Source organism: Aulostomus chinensis, chromosome 2 (assembly GCF_037954235.1).
Source record: "Aulostomus chinensis isolate RoL2024-O1b breed Wild chromosome 2, RoL_Achi_v1.0, whole genome shotgun sequence".
Classification (NCBI taxonomy): Eukaryota; Metazoa; Chordata; class Actinopteri; order Syngnathiformes; family Aulostomidae; genus Aulostomus; species Aulostomus chinensis.
Window position 1 is genome coordinate 5,137,691 of NC_141321.1, and position 18,327 is coordinate 5,156,017.

The 18,327-nt window shown below is 45.7% G+C and overlaps 1 protein-coding gene across 5 annotated transcripts in view; it reads left to right on the top strand.

The window, feature by feature from the left end:
• The window catches only part of herc1 (HECT and RLD domain containing E3 ubiquitin protein ligase family member 1), a 67,912-nt gene that overhangs the window by 1,800 nt on the left and 47,785 nt on the right, over positions 1 to 18,327 (top strand). For all 5 annotated transcript variants that reach the window (XM_086223693.1, XM_086223701.1, XM_086223722.1 and 2 more), the window contains exons 2-16: positions 1,548 to 2,524; positions 3,014 to 3,109; positions 3,320 to 3,514; positions 4,076 to 4,387; positions 4,614 to 4,710; positions 7,149 to 7,292; positions 7,768 to 7,895; positions 10,944 to 11,088; positions 11,429 to 11,600; positions 12,428 to 12,562; positions 12,800 to 12,965; positions 13,468 to 13,593; positions 15,366 to 15,587; positions 17,021 to 17,173; positions 17,772 to 17,904. In XM_086223693.1, coding sequence (XP_086079819.1) covers positions 1,574 to 2,524; positions 3,014 to 3,109; positions 3,320 to 3,514; positions 4,076 to 4,387; positions 4,614 to 4,710; positions 7,149 to 7,292; positions 7,768 to 7,895; positions 10,944 to 11,088; positions 11,429 to 11,600; positions 12,428 to 12,562; positions 12,800 to 12,965; positions 13,468 to 13,593; positions 15,366 to 15,587; positions 17,021 to 17,173; positions 17,772 to 17,904 — 3,175 coding nt within the window. In that variant the 5' untranslated portion in view covers positions 1,548 to 1,573. The remainder of the gene's footprint in view (positions 1 to 1,547; positions 2,525 to 3,013; positions 3,110 to 3,319; positions 3,515 to 4,075; positions 4,388 to 4,613; positions 4,711 to 7,148; positions 7,293 to 7,767; positions 7,896 to 10,943; positions 11,089 to 11,428; positions 11,601 to 12,427; positions 12,563 to 12,799; positions 12,966 to 13,467; positions 13,594 to 15,365; positions 15,588 to 17,020; positions 17,174 to 17,771; positions 17,905 to 18,327) is intronic.

Below are 18,327 nucleotides of genomic sequence, written 5' to 3' on the forward strand. Positions count from 1 at the left end.
AAATTGAAGGGTATCTCAGGGCTCTGGAGGCTGTTTCACATGTTTTTGATGTTTCAAGCACTCTGAATTATTGAATTAATGGAGTCAGATTAAGCTGTGATGGAGATAATTGTTTGTGACAGCCTTGCTTTTATACAATGAGCTGTTATGGGACAACAGCTAAAGATTTGGTTCAAGTCTAAGGCGCTGCGTTTCACACAGGTTTTGTTTGTTCATGGAACCGAAACTGTTTGTCATGTCGGCTGCTATGATGGGAAGAAGCAGTGTGGTCGGCAATTTATCTAATGATGCATAAGCTATTTATAATTTGTAAACAATAACGTGTGGATGGAGCATTGAATATATGTGTGTATATATATATATATATGTATATATACATATATGTGTGTGTGTGTGTGTATATATACATATACGTGTGTGTGTGTGTATATATACATATATGTGTGTGTGTGTGTATATATACATATACACACACACACATATATATACACACCTATATATAGGTGTGTATATATATGTGTATAGATTGATTCAAATCTGTCTATCAGTATCACCGATGAACACCTCTCAAATGGAATCATTGAGAGTGAACATTGGAATCCTCATCTAGGCCATGTTTATTGTTTGTTACTGTTTTATCTACTGCAGTTGTGTCTGGTAAAATTTTCAAGTGAGTGAATAAAATATAGAAAATGTACTGCGACCAGGTATTTTCAAGGAGGACCCAATTAAATGTATCATGATAAATCACACGTTATGTCACTTATAAATTTGTTGATGAATAATTTATCAGGGGTAACATTTGGTCAGAGGATTACCTCATTTTGTGGGTCAAACTCCAAAGATATGGAGAATTCTCATTCTTCATCCCTCATCATGTGATTCTGACAGTTGATGTTCAGACTCAGCTGAAAACATTGGTTTTGAATTTGTTGGTGTCCATGTCGTGTGGCCCGGTGGAGGTGTTGCAGGTGAAGAAGGTTGTGGGTGGAGCCCCGGCTGCAGCACGGGGTCTTTCTGGGTGAGTCTCCATGTTCTCCCTGTTCCTGCTGGGTTCTCTCTGGTACTCCAGCTTCCTCCACAGTCCAAAGACATCAAGAGGGACCAGGTTAATCCAGACTCTAAATTGACCGTAGGCGTGGCTGGGAGAGCCAATGGTTGTCTGTCTCTATGTGTTGGCCCTGCCATGGACTGGTGACCTGTCCAGGGGGAAGGCTGCTGGGATAGGCTCCACCCCCACCACCCTCAACAGGAGAAGAGGGAGGACAGGGAGGGAGGGATGGCTGGGTGGATGGTTGGTTGGTTTCCAGGTCACAGTAGACTGCAGTAGATGTGTCCCGCTATGCTCCAGAACAGCTACGTTCAGTTCTCTGCAGGTGGACACTGATCAAGAATCGATTGTATTAAACTCGTTGAGGTGGAGGTTAAACACTGGTATCTACTGAAGGTTGTTGTCATTTTAATCCCTCAAAATCACAGGGGCATGAGAGTTGGTTGCTCCTCACAGGTTGACTTTAACATGTCTTATGATGTCTAATTTTTGCTAGGACTGATGGCTCCGGAGTGACATGCCATGGCTTTAATGATCCCCCCGGTGAAACTGAAATGGCTGGAGCACCTGAATAGCTCATGGATTACAGAGGACAGCGAGTCCATAGCCACGCGAGAGGGGGTTTCAGTGCTATACTCCAAGCTGCTGGCCAACAAAGAGGTTGTGCTGCTACCCCAGCAGGTGCTGTGTCTCAAGGGCCCCCAGCTGCCAGACTTTGAGCGCGAGTCCCTCTCCAGCGATGAGCAGGAGCACTACTTGGATGCTCTACTTGGCAGCCAGTTGGCCTTGGCCAAAATGGTCTGCTCTGACTCTCCCTTTGCTGCTGCCCTGCGTAAACGTGTGCTGGTGCTTCAGCGCATCTTCTACGCACTTTCCAACAAGTACCACGACAAAGGAAAAGTCAAGCAGCAGCACCACTCTCCAGAGAACACCTTGGGCTCAGCTGATCTGCACTCTGTCAGCGAGCGGCCGCGCTCCAGCACTGATGCGCTCATTGAGATGGGAGTTCGCACAGGACTCAGCCTTCTTTTTGCTCTGCTGCGGCAGAGCTGGATGATGCCTCCTCCACCCAGCCCTGGAGGAGGAAGTGGTCACAGCATAAACTTGTGTAATGATGTCATTCACACAGCCATTGATGTAGTAAGTTCCCTGCCACCCCTCTCTCTGGCCAATGAGAGCAAGATCCCACCGATGGGCCTGGACTGTCTGGCCCAGGTTACCACTTTCCTGAAGGGCGTAACCATGCCCAACTCTGGGGCAGACATCTTAGGGCGAAGGCTTGCCTCAGAGTTGCTGCTAGGGTTGGCATCCCAGCGAGGCTCCCTGCGCTACTTGCTGGAGTGGATTGAGATGGCGCTGGCTGCATCAGCTGTGGTCAGCACGATGGAGCAGAGTAAGGTGCTGCAGAGCCAAGAGGGCCTCATCGGCTACGATTGTTTCATGAACATCCTCATGCAGATGAGACGCTCTCTGGTAAGAAAACATGAATGACATTAATGAATGAAATGTTTTGTGGTTTCGTAAATGAAAGCAGATGGCAGCTTATGTTCCATCAGGTGATGACATCACGGTCACAGGAGCTGACGCCTTGTCAGCTCGCTCTAGAATATGAAGTTTTGACTGTCCAGAGTTCAGTTCAGCATCAGATGTATTGGCATTGTTGCTCCAGTAAATTCTTACCAACATTTGCGGAAATATATTGAGGCTTAAAATGAAAACGAAGTATGTTTTCTGTCTTGTCTGCGTCCAGATGTCATTGAAAGCTTTCTTATTTTTTTAACCACATTCTAAAAATGTATGTGACCGTAATCTGCACCAAAACATTCTGTCTCGTGGATGGAGTTCAGTGTGCTGCATCAGATCTTGATTACGTTTGATGCGACAGGGGAAATATAATGTTGCATTATTGGGGTCGAAGCCTTATCAGGTCCAAAGACTGATTTGAGTGTCTGGTTGTTTCAGGGTTCTTCAGCAGACCGCAGTCAGTGGAGAGAACCCACACGGAACTCTGATGGGCTCTGCTCTTTGTATGAAGCAGCACTCTGTCTTTTTGAGGAAGTAAGACATTTAACAAGTGTTTGTGTATTTATAATGTAAACAGGACCATGAATTACAGGATTAATCATAGCCTGAATCCATCTGTAGATCATGACACTAAATAGTCCTGCTACAAGTTCCTCCTGTGTTGAAAAAAAAACAAACTCAGAATTGCTCAAGTCACCTAGAAAGTGAATACCTTCCTTTAATGGTGTCCCTTCTCTTACAAAGGTATGTCGAATGGCGTCCGACTACTCCCGCACCTGCGTCAGTCCAGACAGCATACAGACTGGCGAGGCACCGGTGGTGTCTGAAACTTGTGAGGTTTACGTGTGGGGAAGTAACAGCAGCCATCAGCTGGTGGAGGGGACACAGGAGAAGATCCTGCAGCCCAAGTTGGCCCCCAGCTTTGCTGATGCACAGACAGTAAGAACTGTTGCTCTCATCCCAGAAAGTAGAGAAATTATCGTCAAAATCCGTCTCGCTTGTGTTTCTACAAACAGGTTGTTGACGTTCGGTGTGAACTTTTTTTTTCTTTAGGTATTAATTTATTCTCATCAGCATAAAAGTGGACTGTAGCACAGACATGGTAAAATAATGCGTTCAAATGACGCTGTCTCTCACACTGCAGGTCTAAGTTGAGAGACACACTGTATTTGTATTGCGTTCAGCAGCAGAAGGAGACTTCCTCCATCTGATGTGGAGGAAGCGACCACATCCTGACTTTTATTTTGTCCTCTGTTGACAGATTCATGTTACATGTTTTGAAGAATAAAGGGAATATCACAGAAATCCTTTAAATCAAACAAATAACGCCACTTTTGCACTCTCAAATATTTGGCTGGCGTTCATTCAGTAGGTGGACCGATGGGTCATATGTTAAGCTGTTTCATGACAAGGATGCAGCGTCTCATGATGGTGTTTTCAGTGGGATGAGTGAGTGTGAGGATACCTGTGGTCTGTCAGCTGCTCCCTCCAATCCCACAGATTGAGGCAGGTCAGTACTGCACTTTCGTGATCTCTTCTGATGGCTCCGTGCGAGCCTGCGGGAAAGGCAGCTATGGTCGCCTGGGCCTTGGGGACTCCAACAACCAGTCCACACTCAAGAAGCTGACCTTTGAGCCCCACCGTGCCATCAAGAAGGTGTCATCGTCCAAGGGCTCAGATGGCCACACGCTGGCCTTCACTACCGAGGGTGAAGTCTTCAGCTGGGGTGACGGTGATTATGGCAAACTGGGTCATGGGAACAGCTCCACACAGAAGTACCCTAAACTTATCCAGGGGCCACTGCAAGGAAAGGTAAGGTTTCAACCTTTTTCTGTTGAATTCAGTAGAGGAGATATTCTTGCTTTGACTGATTCTGAAACTGGTGGATTGTAAGAATACAAGTTTTACAGTACATTTCCTCTTAGCCCCTTTCTATTGTCACTTTCATCATCTAAACAGACAAGATAAATTCTCCTAGCCTGTGTGTTTCCTGGCTTTCCTTCAGGTATGCTAATTGATGGCTCTTGGTGTGTGTTAGGTGGTGGTATGTGTGTCTGCTGGCTACAGACACAGCGCTGCAGTCAGTGAGGATGGAGAGCTGTACACATGGGGCGAAGGAGACTTCGGTAGATTGGGTAAGTTGTGAGTGAAAGGTGGCAACTGGGATCCTTTCTACGTCTGATGGGACCTTGAAGACAAAGTCACGTTTGGAAGGTTGTTTGTCAGTAGGATTTCCCAAAAACTATGAGGTTCATTGTCACCAACCTTGATGGAGAGGCACAGACTGTGGGGCAGATCAGTCATAGCGCCACCAGGTGGCCACAAAATATCAGTGTTCTTCCTTGTAGTGGAAGAAATGCGCTAAGAACTTGGTGATGGGCATGTGGAGAGTTTTCATTGAACGGTGTTACCATGGTGAAGTGGGCAATTTCCTCAGAGGAAGCAACAGGGTTGCAGTCAGAAAGGGAGCAAAAGATTCAAGAAATCTTTTCATGTGTTTACTTCACAGGGGAAGTAAGGACATCAGCATTTTAGCTTGGTCTTTGTCAGGATGACGTTCTATGTTCATCTGCACCAAATCAACCAGGAGACGCAGTTTTTGGTAGGGCACAAAAATAGCAGGGACCAACAGTGCCTGGCCTTGGCGGAGGTACTGTCTGCACTCTGACTGCGGTCTAGTTTTTTTGTAAGATTCCACTGGAGCGGCTTCACAGGCGAGAAAAAGTCCTTGTTTGTCCTTCTGCCTCGTTAAAGCCTGCTTTTCTTCTGTTGGGGGCTGAGCAGCAGCAACCAGTGCCTCTGAGCACCTTCTTTACTTTCCATCAAAACCAAAATAGCACCGACACGTGCCGAACAATCTTGATTCATCCTCGGAGTGGTGAGCTGAGTGGTTGTAAATAACCAGCGCATTTCCTGTGCCTGGAGTAGGATGAAGCACTCCATGTTCATGCTGTTTTTCTGTTGTTCATTGCGTGTAGAAATCCTTCTAGATTCACTAAATCAGGAACCAAACTGTGGGGAAATTTTGCTAAAAAGCTCATTTGTAACAAAATGAGATTCTTATAACCAGTAAAACAATAAACACGTTTTTTCAAGAACATGATATGCTGATCTGTTTCCTCTGAAGAGTGTTGTGGTTTTGGTGATAGATTGTGACTGTGCAGAGGAAGTGTGTGGGTGTGTAGGTTGTTGTTTTTTTTTTCTCGAAGCATCATGGCACTCGCCAATTTTGAGAACTTGAACACGTCTGCTTAAGTTCTCAGTTTTACCGTGCAAATTGTGTCCATGTTCTCAGGGATCAATGAACCTCATTGCACTGCAGCGTATCTGCTGGTCTGATTGATGTGTTCAATATCACGTCCCTCAGAACCTGTTGACCAAAGACCAGCCTCTTGATCTGTGGTGCAGACGTTTTCTGGTGTTCCTCAACCTCAAGGCACCGTGCTTGCACCAGACCAGCCTCATCAACATGCTTGAGCACCTGTCGCTGCAGGTGCAGCAGGATCATTAGCTCGTGAAACAGCCAGGGTGCTTGGTCTTCAAATGTTTTTGTGCTGTTTTGAAACTAGCATGATGCTTGATCGAGCTCCAGCTCGCGACGTGCTTGAGTAGGGCCCTTCGTGGTTACAACTTCTACATGCTGCTATCAGGGCTGATCGAGGTATCATGGAAAGATTGTAATCAGCTGAAGTGAAGCCAATCAGAGTCTGATCCCTTTCACGGTGCAGGGCTGTGTTCCCTCTACATCAGCCCACAGCGCAGAGTTTCACTTCTGTTTTTGAGTGTTATTTTTTGGTGAGATTGTGGGCTCATGTGCTCCCTGCTTCTCATTTTCAGCTGCATTGGCTGTCACTTTCACTTGTTCCAATAGTGGTCCATATTAGTCACTTATTCGTATTTATCCCATGAGTGCTGTGTTAACAGAGCAAAATTAAACTGGGTATGATAGGGTATATTTCTTTGCAATCACTATCTAGAGGCTCCGCTCTGTAAAACTGCTGTTTGCAGGTCTTTCTGCGGGAGTGTTTCTAGCAGCTCAGAGCGAGCTGTCGTTGACTAGTGGGTCACATCAGTGGTAAATCCAGTGAAACTTTAATTCACATAATACTTGAAACTGGTACTTTTGAGGCAGGACCTTGGATCTTTGGATTCAGGAGCTCGTGACAACTGTGTGTCCGGGTCCAGTGGCTCCACGGCTGTCGGTGTGTCAGACAGTAAATCAACATCTTATCTGTTGCTGCTGTGTGAATACAAGGATCGGATCACACTCGATACCAGAAATCTGCTCAGCATTGAGAGACTTGACTGTCACGAGTTCAGTCACTGAACCATGCACCACTTTTTAAAGTTACATGTAATGCAAACACAGGTTAATGTGTGGGAAGGTAACACAGGTTGCCATAGAAACTGTCGGCAGCTGTCATTTAGTTGTCACCAAATGCATGGCTTAAAGAAGAGTTTGATTAAAACTGAACACATGACCCCCCGGTCAGACAAGGAAACCCTGTGTTGTTGTGTTGACTTGTGCCCATGTGGAAACACTCTGACCCCGTTTGTTTGTTTGATTATGCAGGTCACGGTGACAGCAACAGCCGAAACATTCCTACCCTGGTAAAAGACATCAGCAATGTGGGTGAGGTGTCGTGTGGGAGCTCTCACACCATTGCACTGTCAAAGGACGGACGCACCGTGTGGTCCTTTGGAGGAGGGGACAATGGTGTGTAGACTTCTGAACAAGCTAGCATTTTGAAGATGTGTTCGTCAACATGTGTTTGTCCAGATGGTTAATTTACTATCAACATAAACTATATGATCAGTTAGTTATATAGGGTATATGTGCATTCTTATCCATAGATTAGACTCTTCAACAGTAGCGTATTCAAATAAGCTCCACATGGAGGGATTCAGTATATATGATGAATTAGAATTAAAATTAGGCAATTTTTCATACTTAAATAATTGATACTTTAAGTAAATTTCACTTAGGGCACTTTGAATGTGTTGCTTAGTTTTACTTTTTGTTTGGATAATCCTTTTAAGATGTGTGTTTTACTGTAGTTGATTAGAGTTAGTTTTTGTCTATTTGTATATTTGAATACAAAATAGTTTTACATGTTTTTCTATCTCTCATTTTCTGATTTCAATTCTCCTTCTGGGACTGTCTAAGGAAAAACGTTTGTATGTTCCTGCAGGCAAACTTGGTCATGGTGACACTAACCGGGTCTACAAGCCTAAAGTAGTGGAGGCCCTTCAAGGGATGTTCATCAGAAAAGTGTGTGCAGGAAGCCAGTCGTCTCTTGCCTTAACCTCCACTGGACAGGTAGAGAACCTTTTTTGTTGAAAAAGTGGAAATTGTTTGTCTGGAAGAGGGAACGTCATGCAGCTGTTGAAATATTCCTACTGACAGCTGGTGAGACCTGGGCCCCCCGTACATGTGGCATTAAAATGCATCAGATTGAGGTCAGGTTTTACTTCACCACAAACATTCACAACTGGTATTGACATGAGTCTCCAGTGACCACACTGATCGCAGTCTGATGACTCATGTCTCGCTAGAAGGGATTATGGGTTGTTCATGCATTGCTGTCTTCTTCTTCTTCTGCTGCTTGATTTACTCAGAGCATTTCTGGCGGCAGGCGACACCACCGTCACATTTACATGCTGCTAAAAAAACAGTAACTTCATGCTATCTGGAAAGTTGCTGCTGCTGTTGTATGGACTTTGTGCTCGCGCTCCCAAGTCGAAGAAGATGCCTTCTTCAGCAACCTGCATACCAACAAAAGCTGATGTGTGATGTGACGCAGCACCTTTTCCATCCATCCACCCATCCATCCATCCATCCATCCATTTTCTGGAGTACCGGAGAGAACCCACGCAGGAACAGGGAGAACATGGAGACTCACCCAGAAAGACCCCGTGCTGCAGCCGGGGCTCCACCCACAGCCTTCTTGCTGGGGGCCACAGGGAGGACCACTGCTCCGCCGGGCCGCCCACAGCGTTTAAAGCTTCAGCAATTTGTCCCTCTTGGTTGTTGTGAGCCCACTTGGCGTCTGTAGCAGCATTTGGGAGGTTTGTCAGACCTTACAGTCACTGCAGAGCCACCACATTCGTTTTCCAGCAGGACACTGGCTACAATTCTGTAACACAGGAAAGGAGCACATTCTGTCATTCAAAGCTGTTGTTTCATCAGGCGCTTTCACTCCGGCCACCGAGCCGCTAATTCGCCCGTCTTTTTTGTTCCGCGGTCCAAGGTTTCAGACAGAGCGCGGCGAATTGGGTGTCATTTTTAGGCCGGCAATATTCCTCCTCTGAGGGTTCACTTGTTGCTGCCTCCACTGCTATGTGAATCCAAGCCGTCAATGTGCCGGCTCGGCGTGAGGTGGGCGGAGGTGTCGTGATGACGCAAACTCGCAAACATTAAGGTTTAAGTTTTCTTTATTATCATTGAACATTTCTGTACAATGAAATGTAGTTGGACACAGACCGTCACACAGCAGCATAAAGAGATGATTAAGAACAGGATAGAAAAGAATCGAGGAGAGTGCAGTGAGTCCAGTGGTGATGCAGGCTTGTGAACTGAAGGTCCATCACAAGTAAAGAGCAGGACTGAAGGAGCAGCAACAGTCCAGTCCAGGCTGTCCTCAGAGCTTCCACAGCCCTGGGGAAGAAGCTGTTTCTCAGTCTTTCTGTCCGTGCCTTCATGACCCTGAGCCTGCCAGAGGGAAGGGGGCCAAAAAGACCTTGTCCTGGGTGTGTCCAGTCAGATCTGATTTTTCCAGCTGGACGGAGTCGATCTGATGCAGGGATGTGAGAGGGTGCCGATGATTTTTTTGGGCAGCCTTGATGATCTGCTGCAGGTCTTTCCTCCCCTCTGAGGTGCTGCTGGAAGAACCACAGTGCATCCATGGCTCAGGACTCTCTCTATGGTGCACTGATAGAAGTTTGGGAGGCGTTTCTGTGGTAGGCCGGTTCTCCTGAGGGTCCGAAGAAAGAAGAGTCTCTGCTGGGCCTTCTTCACCAGCTCCCTGGTGTTCACTCCCCACATCAGGTCCTTGGAGAGATGAACACCAAGGTATCTGAAACTCTCCACCATTTCTACCGCTTCTCCATCGATCATCAGATTGGCGTGTGATGGGTCCCTGCGTTTACTGAAGTCGATGACGAGCTCCTTTGTCTTGCTGGTGTTGAGGAGCAGGTCATTGTTCCGACACCAGGATGTGAGGGCCTGGACCTCCTCTCTGTAGGCTGCCTCATTGCCATTGGTGATCACCCCCACGATGGCTGTGTCGTCTGCAAACTTGCTGGTTCTCCCGCCTCAGAATGTCAACACAGACGCCGCTTGCAGCCGGAGCGGTGAACTGCTGTTTTGAAACTCAGACTGTCACGGGCTCAATATTCTTCTGACACATCGTCACTTCAGCAAGATGAGCACCCGGGGAGCCGCTGACGTCAGGGAGCCGCTGACATCACTGCTGAGAGGAGCGTGGATCACTACCTCACGGGACTGTGAAGGAGGGCTTGTTGGATGAACAGGTCACGGAGGAGCTTGGTTGACGTGGCTATCGCCAGATGATGGAACGTCACCAGCAAGTTGAAAACTTAGAAAAAAACTACCAGCAGGTCTGTGACCACAGCAGCAGCAGCGGCAGAGGGAGGCTGGACTGGGACACTTGGAGGTTTGCCAGACTGTCACGGGGCTGAATGTTCTTTCGATGTATGTGTTGTACGTCACAGTTAACTCGCAACTACATGCTGCACGTCATGTCACATGTTACGCCCACACACGTGGTGGCTTTTTTGGAAAGAGGAATATTACACCTCCATTTCACACAGACAAGACGGCAAATTCCCGCCTCTACCGGGCCGCAGATTTGGCACATTGTGTCTAAAAAGGGCTATCATTGCTCCCAGTGCGAAGGAACCCCTCCCCCTCCTGTTTTCTGCCACACGCGTGACTTATTTCAGCCCACAGAATAGTTGGATGTGGATTGGACAGATTTTGCATTTACACCTCAATTGAATGTGGTCAAAACACGTGCCAGTGTCCTCCAAATGTGGTTTGGCTGATTGGATCACAGTCCATCTTCTTTGCCTTTGGGTGCATTTAGCGTTGTACTTTCACATGTTCAAGTGCTATCTGATTGCAATCTGATCCAAAAAAAGAATCTGCATTTCAGTGCCAGGTGTAAAGGGGGTCATTGAGAGTTGATGGTCAGGGTTTGTTGAGTCACATACAGTAACTGATCTTGAATGGCTTTGTCTCAAACACATGCTTGTGTCTTGTCAAGATGGGTAGAGGACAGATACAGAATGACTGTGAATATCAAAAACCTTCTGCTCGTGTTCCTCCACGTCACCTTTTTGCCAGGTGTATGCGTGGGGCTGCGGTGCTTGCCTGGGATGCGGTTCTTCGGAGGCCACAGCGCTCAGACCGAAACTAATCGATGAACTGGCGACCACCAGGGTGGTGGACATCTCTATCGGGGACAGTCACTGCCTGGCCCTGTCACATGGTACTTATCTGCTCTATTTCTGACTTTCTCCCCCTCACAAGGGAAGTAACACCTGATGCTGCATTGACTGTGACACACATTTGCATGCTGTCAGGGATCAGTGCTCACTGTTGTATGTTGGCCACTGTTTGTAGTGACTGCTCTGCTCATGACACAACAGGACAGGAGCAGGTAGGAAGATACAGCAGCAGTAGCAAATGCATAAAGATTGTACGTAATACTAAAATACTGACGCTGAGATCATTTGAAAGTACTTCATAGGACACAGTGCACTGTATGCAACCTCTTCCCAACCACGTTAAATGTATCGTTTACTCTTGTCTGTTCAACTGCCACCTAGACAATGAAGTGTACGCTTGGGGGAACAACTCCATGGGTCAGTGTGGTCAGGGCAATTCCACAGGACCTATCACCAAGCCCAAAAAGGTTATTGGCCTGGATGGGGTGGCTATTCAGCAGATCTCAGCTGGCACCTCCCACAGCCTGGCGTGGACAGCCCTCCCCAGAGACAGGTCAGCGACCAGCACACCACCTGCACCCACACTGGAGGGAACTTAGGAAATAACTCTTCTAGGAGACATTCACATCAGGGGAGCTTGATTGATTGACTGGGAGAAACCAAGTACTGATGTCCCAACACTCCTGGACTTTTGTGCTTTGAAGTGATTGCATAACCGTTCTCCAGAGGTAGTGAGAGGGAACTGTGCTGCCAGTTTTGTGCCTCTGTGCTACATAGTAACTGTTAGGACAGGAATCACACTGACTTTTTTAGAAACCACTGTCCCAAAAATCGATGTTAACCGTCCTGCAGTGAATGTCAGCGGTCCCACGAAATTGTTCCTGTATTAATGGCAAATTGAAAATACAGTCAGAATGTTGAGGGAAGAATATGACATTTAGAATATAATTTGGTTTTGAACTATGAAAAATGCCCAACCTGTCGAACTGCTGAGGTAATGTTGAAGTGCCGAGACGATTGGCGCGTTCTGTCTTAAACAAATACTTCTTCATGAGATTGTATTATTATTAAACCTTATATAATGTATAACCTCACCATATCTACTTTTTATGCTTAGATGTGATTGTTTTATGTTTAGGGTATATACATGCTGATCATTTCATTATTACTGAGCTAGAAGCCTCACTGTACGGCTGCTGGAAGGCAGCCTTTTCTGAGCTTGAATGAAACCGTCTGTTTAGTCAGTTATGGCAGTCCTGCGTTTCTTCTCATGAATCTAGACGACGTAACACCATTTATATCTCACCGCTTCGCTCTACCATGCGAGCACCTGTGAGGTAACAGAGCGCTTGTAATTATTTACTTACTTTGGCCCTCTAGGCAAGTGGTGGCTTGGCACAGACCCTACTGTGTCGACCTGGAGGAAAGCACCTTCTCCCACTTGCGCTCCTTTCTTGAGCGCTACTGTGATGGTATCAACAGTGAGGTTCCTCCTCTCCCCTTCCCCTCATCCAGGTGCGGTGCAAGCTCCACCACTCTCACTCACACACACACACACACACTCACACACACACACACACACACACACACACACACACACACACACACCTATGTGTTTCTGGTTGTACTCTTGCCCTCTGGTATAGCATGTGCTTTTCGTAGCTGAATCATTTGGTAGATATGCCTACACGCATGCTGAGCTTGAATGACTTTTCCACAAACTATGAGTAATGAACATTAATGTATTTGCAGGGAGCATCATAACTTCCTTAAACTGTGCCTTCGGCTTTTGTCCAATCATCTGGCTCTGGCTTTGGCGGGGGGCGTGGCTACCAGTATCTTGGGTCGGCAGGCCAGGCCTCTGAGAAATCTGCTGTTCAGACTGATGGATTCATCTGTGCCAGATGAGATTCAGGAGGTAAGACAGGACCAGCGATATTAAAACACTGTGTTTGTGCGCCTCCTTGTTGTGTTCAAGTGACCTTCACCTTTGACCATGAAAATCTGTCAGTTCATCTTGGAGTGCCAGTGGATGTTTCTACTTCATTAAAAGAATGTCCCTCAAGGTATCATCCGTAGATGAAGCGACAGTGACCTTGACCTTTGACCTCCTCATCTTTTCATTGATCCTCAAATCCCAGTGGATGTTTGTGTGGCTTGGGCTTTATATTTAACATTACTATGAAAAACACTGCTTTTAGTTTGATTAAAGTCGAGGACCTCAAGATTATAAGTTCCACAAATGCCAAATCATTTAATTAGTTTAGAATCACAAATGGCACATTTACCTGAGTGAGCTTTGTCATCAAGTCTTCAGTCTGTCGTCCAGTATCACATCAGGTCAAGTCTTGACTGTGTGTGTGTGTGTGTGTGTGTGTGTGTGTGTGTGTGTGTGTGTTCGTGTTCATCCCTCCCATCAGGCAGTGATTGAGACGCTCTCTGTGGGAGCAACCATGCTGCTGCCTCCACTGAGAGAGAGGATGGAGCTTCTTCACTCCTTGCTTCCTCAAGGCCCTGACAGATGGGAAAGTCTCTCCAAAGGACAGGTACCCTGTGCTGGTCTCCATGTTCATTTACCGCCAAACGATCTTCCCTTAAAAAAGGTTTCAAAAAGAAAAAAAGAATAACAGCACATTCAGGACAAAGTTTTCCTCATTATTTGTATTTTTCTGAGAGCCTTCGTTTCCACCTTTATTGCCTCCATGTTGTTAATTAACTATTAGATATGGCTTTCATTGATGTTCATTATTTCAAGGTTTCGGTCAGAGAGGACCCAGGTCAGCCTGGCTCAAGTGAGAGTGAGCGAGGGGATAAAAGTTGTCAGGAGCAAAACGTGGGAGCTTGGGGTTTGAGTGGTTCAGTGTCTCATGTCCTGACAGCTGTCTGTAAACGTATAGGTCCTCGGTCCTTGTATGGCGGTGGCGTTAGTCATTGAACAGTGGTATTTTTTTTGATGGAAAGAAGAAAGGCCTGCTTGAGACAGATGCTAGTTAAGCTTCACTAACGTTACTGTAAAGCAGTTTTTAGATTCAGAAACCAGCAAGGACACAACCACGATGCTGAATCGTGCAGTCAAAACTTTGAACAGGCTCTGCTGCGCTTGGGTATGGCTTCATCGTAGAGCACAGCCTCGCCACCACACACTTTCTCCTGTCGTAGTCCGTCCATTCCCTCCAGCCTTGTTCAAAGAACACTTGTCTTATCACCTGGAAGTAAACAAGAAGTGAATGTGGCCTTGAATAGAGGCGTGCTGTTGTTCTTTTTCTTCTTCTTTTGGAATAAAAATCGGAATAAAATGAAAAACGGCTCTTACCTATAAAAAATGGACGGCTCATTGTGAATACAAACTAGTGACTGCCTCTGAGAAATCTTTCCTAATTTGAACGGTTGCTGTTCTGCCAGACTCCTCACACTTGCTTTTACTGACACAAACATTGGTAATTCTAGGACTGACAAACGCACATCTGTTGTGTTTAATATTGAACTGCACACCACACACGTTTGTGAACTCAGAAAACTCCACCGAGCTGTGGGCTTTTTAGTCGTGCAGCTGACGTTGGACGGTTTTAATACATTTTGATTTGAAAGAGCTGCAACTGGTAGATTTCCTCTCTATCTTCTAATGTCCCAAGCTGACAGTCTTGAAATAGTTTGTAGCCAGCAAAGTGTAAAGTGGGCGGGGCTGACGCCAAGATTCATGGGAATGCGGGTATTGTTCAGTTTTTGCACTTGTAATTATGTTTCACTTCATTTTGTTTGACTTAAAATGTTATGGACAACCTGACTTTGTTGTGTTACCATGACTGAGGCAGCTGTTGAAGGGGAGAGGTCAGAGACTGAATAATAATCTGTTGACTGTCTCGATCTAGTGCCTCGCCATGGTGAAGCCCGCTCTCAGGAAACCAGAACCACTCTCTTCTTTACCATTCAGTATGGAGCTACCTGGAGCAACAGATCCTATGCAAGAAGACAAATGAGCACATTTTCCAAAATATTGAACTGTTCCTTAAATTAAGCTATTTTTTTTTCCATCGCTGTTGGCAGCCTCTGCTCTTCCAGGCCGACCATTCTCATTGGACCAACAGATTTAATGATAATCATCATAATATATTACACTTTTACAGCACTTTTCAGGGAGCTCAGAGACATTTTGCAGAAAAAAGTTCCTAGAACTCTGAAGGGAACAAGAACCGTCTGTTCTTAATTTGAACAAACGGTACCAAAAAGGTTTTCCATCAACTGCTTTTTCTTGTATGTGAAAACAGGTCAAGTTATGAGGCTGGATTTTCAGTTTTAGTGAAATGTGTGTCTGTCACAGAGGATGCAGCTCGACATCATCCTGACCAGCCTCCAGGATCACACCCATGTGGCCTCGCTCTTGGGCTACAGCTCTCCTGCTGATGGCCCCGAGGTGCTTCCCTCCAGCCAGGGATTCACAGCCTCCCCAGACCCCACTTACAGCACCACAGCAGGCCACCCAGACACCCACCTGGCTGAGATCCTCATGAAGACGCTGCTCAGGAATCTGGGCTTTTACACTGTAAGTAAATGCTAGTTTGGGTTTAATGCAACTCTATGGGAGAGCGTAGCATTTGCTTTAATTTGTGGGATTGTTAAATCTGTTTAAGACTGACAAAGGCAGCCTTTGCTCAGGAAGCTCATCAGCGTTCTGAGCCCTGTTGTTCTTCCATCTCTCCGCCCCTCTTCCTCCTCTGGAGGCTGAGCACGATTCATATGTAATCTTTTTGTTATCACCACCTGCTGCCTCTCTTCCTGACACGGCAGTGAGTTGTTCCTCGGCCTCACTGTCTGGAGAAGGCAGCTCATTGACTGTAACTGTTTGTGATTGTGAGGTGGTAATTAGACTTGAGCTTTTTGTATCTGAGTCATCCCTTTTTGATTCACCAGCCTGTGTTGAATAGTTCCTCTCGTATCTTAATTCAGACACAGAAACGTCAAGATGATGAGAATCCAGATCCCTTCATATTTCAAATACATTTTTTACCAATATGTTCAATGGTAGAACCAACAAATGCAACATTGAAATCTGTGTCTGTAAATTATAAACGCATTTTCAGCATCTAGAATTACAGTAGCACGTCATTCATTATAGAACCTGTTGTCGCTATTGTAACAAGTCATTTACAGGTATCCCATTGGTTTCACAGTGAAGCCGTTTCTTTTTATTTTAATGTCCGAAATCACTCTAAACATACTTGCATTGAAAATATAACCAGATTTTGAGCTTTGTGCTTGTGTTCCTCCATGATATGTGCCTCTGACAATGACCTCGACCTCCAAAACCATTTCAGTCCAGGCTTCAGTGCCAGTGGACATTCCCAAATGTGAAGAAATTCCCTGTAAGCGTTTCTGGGATGATGCATGACAGAGAATAGGATTTATGGACATACAGACAACCCTTCCTATGTCTGGTGCTGGTGCAGGCGCATAAAGACACACCAGGGTCAGACCAGTGGACCTGCTCGCTGATTTACTCAGCAGATTCAAGCCTATGAGAGCATTCGTTTCAGATTGGACACCCATGTTAACGCATTTGTAATGATGATAATGATAACTAGGTAAAGACATTTCTGGTTAAATTATGGCTCCTAAGTTTTGTCTAAACAAAATCATTTGAACCACAGTTGCAGGAGCATTTATTGTTTGTATACATGTATTTTTTGGGTGGGAAAATTTCAAACTATTGGCCGATACATTGGTTATCAGATTTGTTTCTAATCCCTCGATCGGTATCTGCATATGCCCCATAAAATCCATATCGCCCAAAAGCATACTGCGAAATATAGAGCCCCAAGTGGTGGCTTCATTAAAAACCTGGTCTCCTGATACTTTGAAAATGTTACCTAGATATCTTTTGCATGTTATACCTCTCTAAAGGCTTGAATTCCCTCACATTTGGCACCAACCTTCACTTGGAACTCTACACAATGTGTGCGTTTGTGTGTTGTGCAGGATCAAGCTTTCGGTGAGCTGGAGAAGAACAGTGATAAGCTGCAGCAGGGCACGTCCTCGTCTGACAGCAGCCAACCGGCTCACCTGCACCAACTGCTTTGCTCCCTGCAGAAACAGCTGTTAGCATACTGCCACATTAACTCTGTCACCGAGGTAAGTTTGTGCGTGGAGCTGACACAGGCATGACATCACAATCAAAAAGTCATGTGACCGACGCCCTCCTGTGCACCCTGGGGGGGTAACATCATAACGCCTAGGTTTGGATTCTTGGTAGCATGCAGTGTGCCATCAGGTTGTGCATCAAGCAGGCCGGGAAGGCAGATTCTTAATGATGTTCAACAGAACCTTCTGTTTTTTTAATTCCATGTCTAAATTCAGGATGCAGCATTGTCGTGTTATTGAGGCATACTTTTTTTTTTTTTAAGAATATTTTTGGTATTTTATCCCTTGAATGGATACGTGAGTAGAAAGAGACTAGAGATGTGGCTGGGGAGTTGAGGAATGACATGCAGCAGAGAGCCTGCAGGTGATCCACAGCCATAAGAGCCATACGCTCTGCCCACTCAGGTACCAGACGTCAGTGATGGATTCTTGAGCCAGCGCCTCGATGCAGCCTGTGTACTCGCCCAAATATGCTTATTTACATCATGTTTGGCACTCTGACCAGAGCTGAAAGACTTTCAAACACCCCTGTTCATCCTGTTGGCTCACAATCACAATGGTGCATGTTAACATTCTTGTCTGTCCCCAGAACTCAAGCAGTGTAGCTTTGCTGCACAAGCATCTGCAGCTCCTGCTGCCCCATGCCACTGACATCTTCTCCCGCTCAGCCAATTTAATTAAAGAGAGTTCCTGGAATGGCAGCATACGTGAGAAACTACAAGGTGAGGAAGAAGAAGAATGAATCACTTTTGCAGGTTCCCTCTGCTGGTTTACCTTTATCTTTTCAACATGAAACACTTCAGTGTGTCTGCCAAGGAAGTTGTTTTCTCAGCGCTGTTTTTTGGTGTTCAAATTCATGCGCTAACAAAATTGGGCAAATTGCTCAAAGTTTTGGGGTTATATCCAAACATGATGGTTTCAGGAGTGGTTAATCCAAGAGTGGCCATCATGGAGGCTCAGCTACCCGTTTCTCCGTTTAACTTTAGTGTTATTGATGTTTTTCACCATGTGTCAAAAAATGGGAAAAAAATATATGCTGTCTAAATGTGACTACAGAGAAACAACATGGATGTAGCATGTCTTTTTAATTTTATTATTTAATAGAATTATATTCATAGCAATTTTTTTTGCTCCATATACGCTTT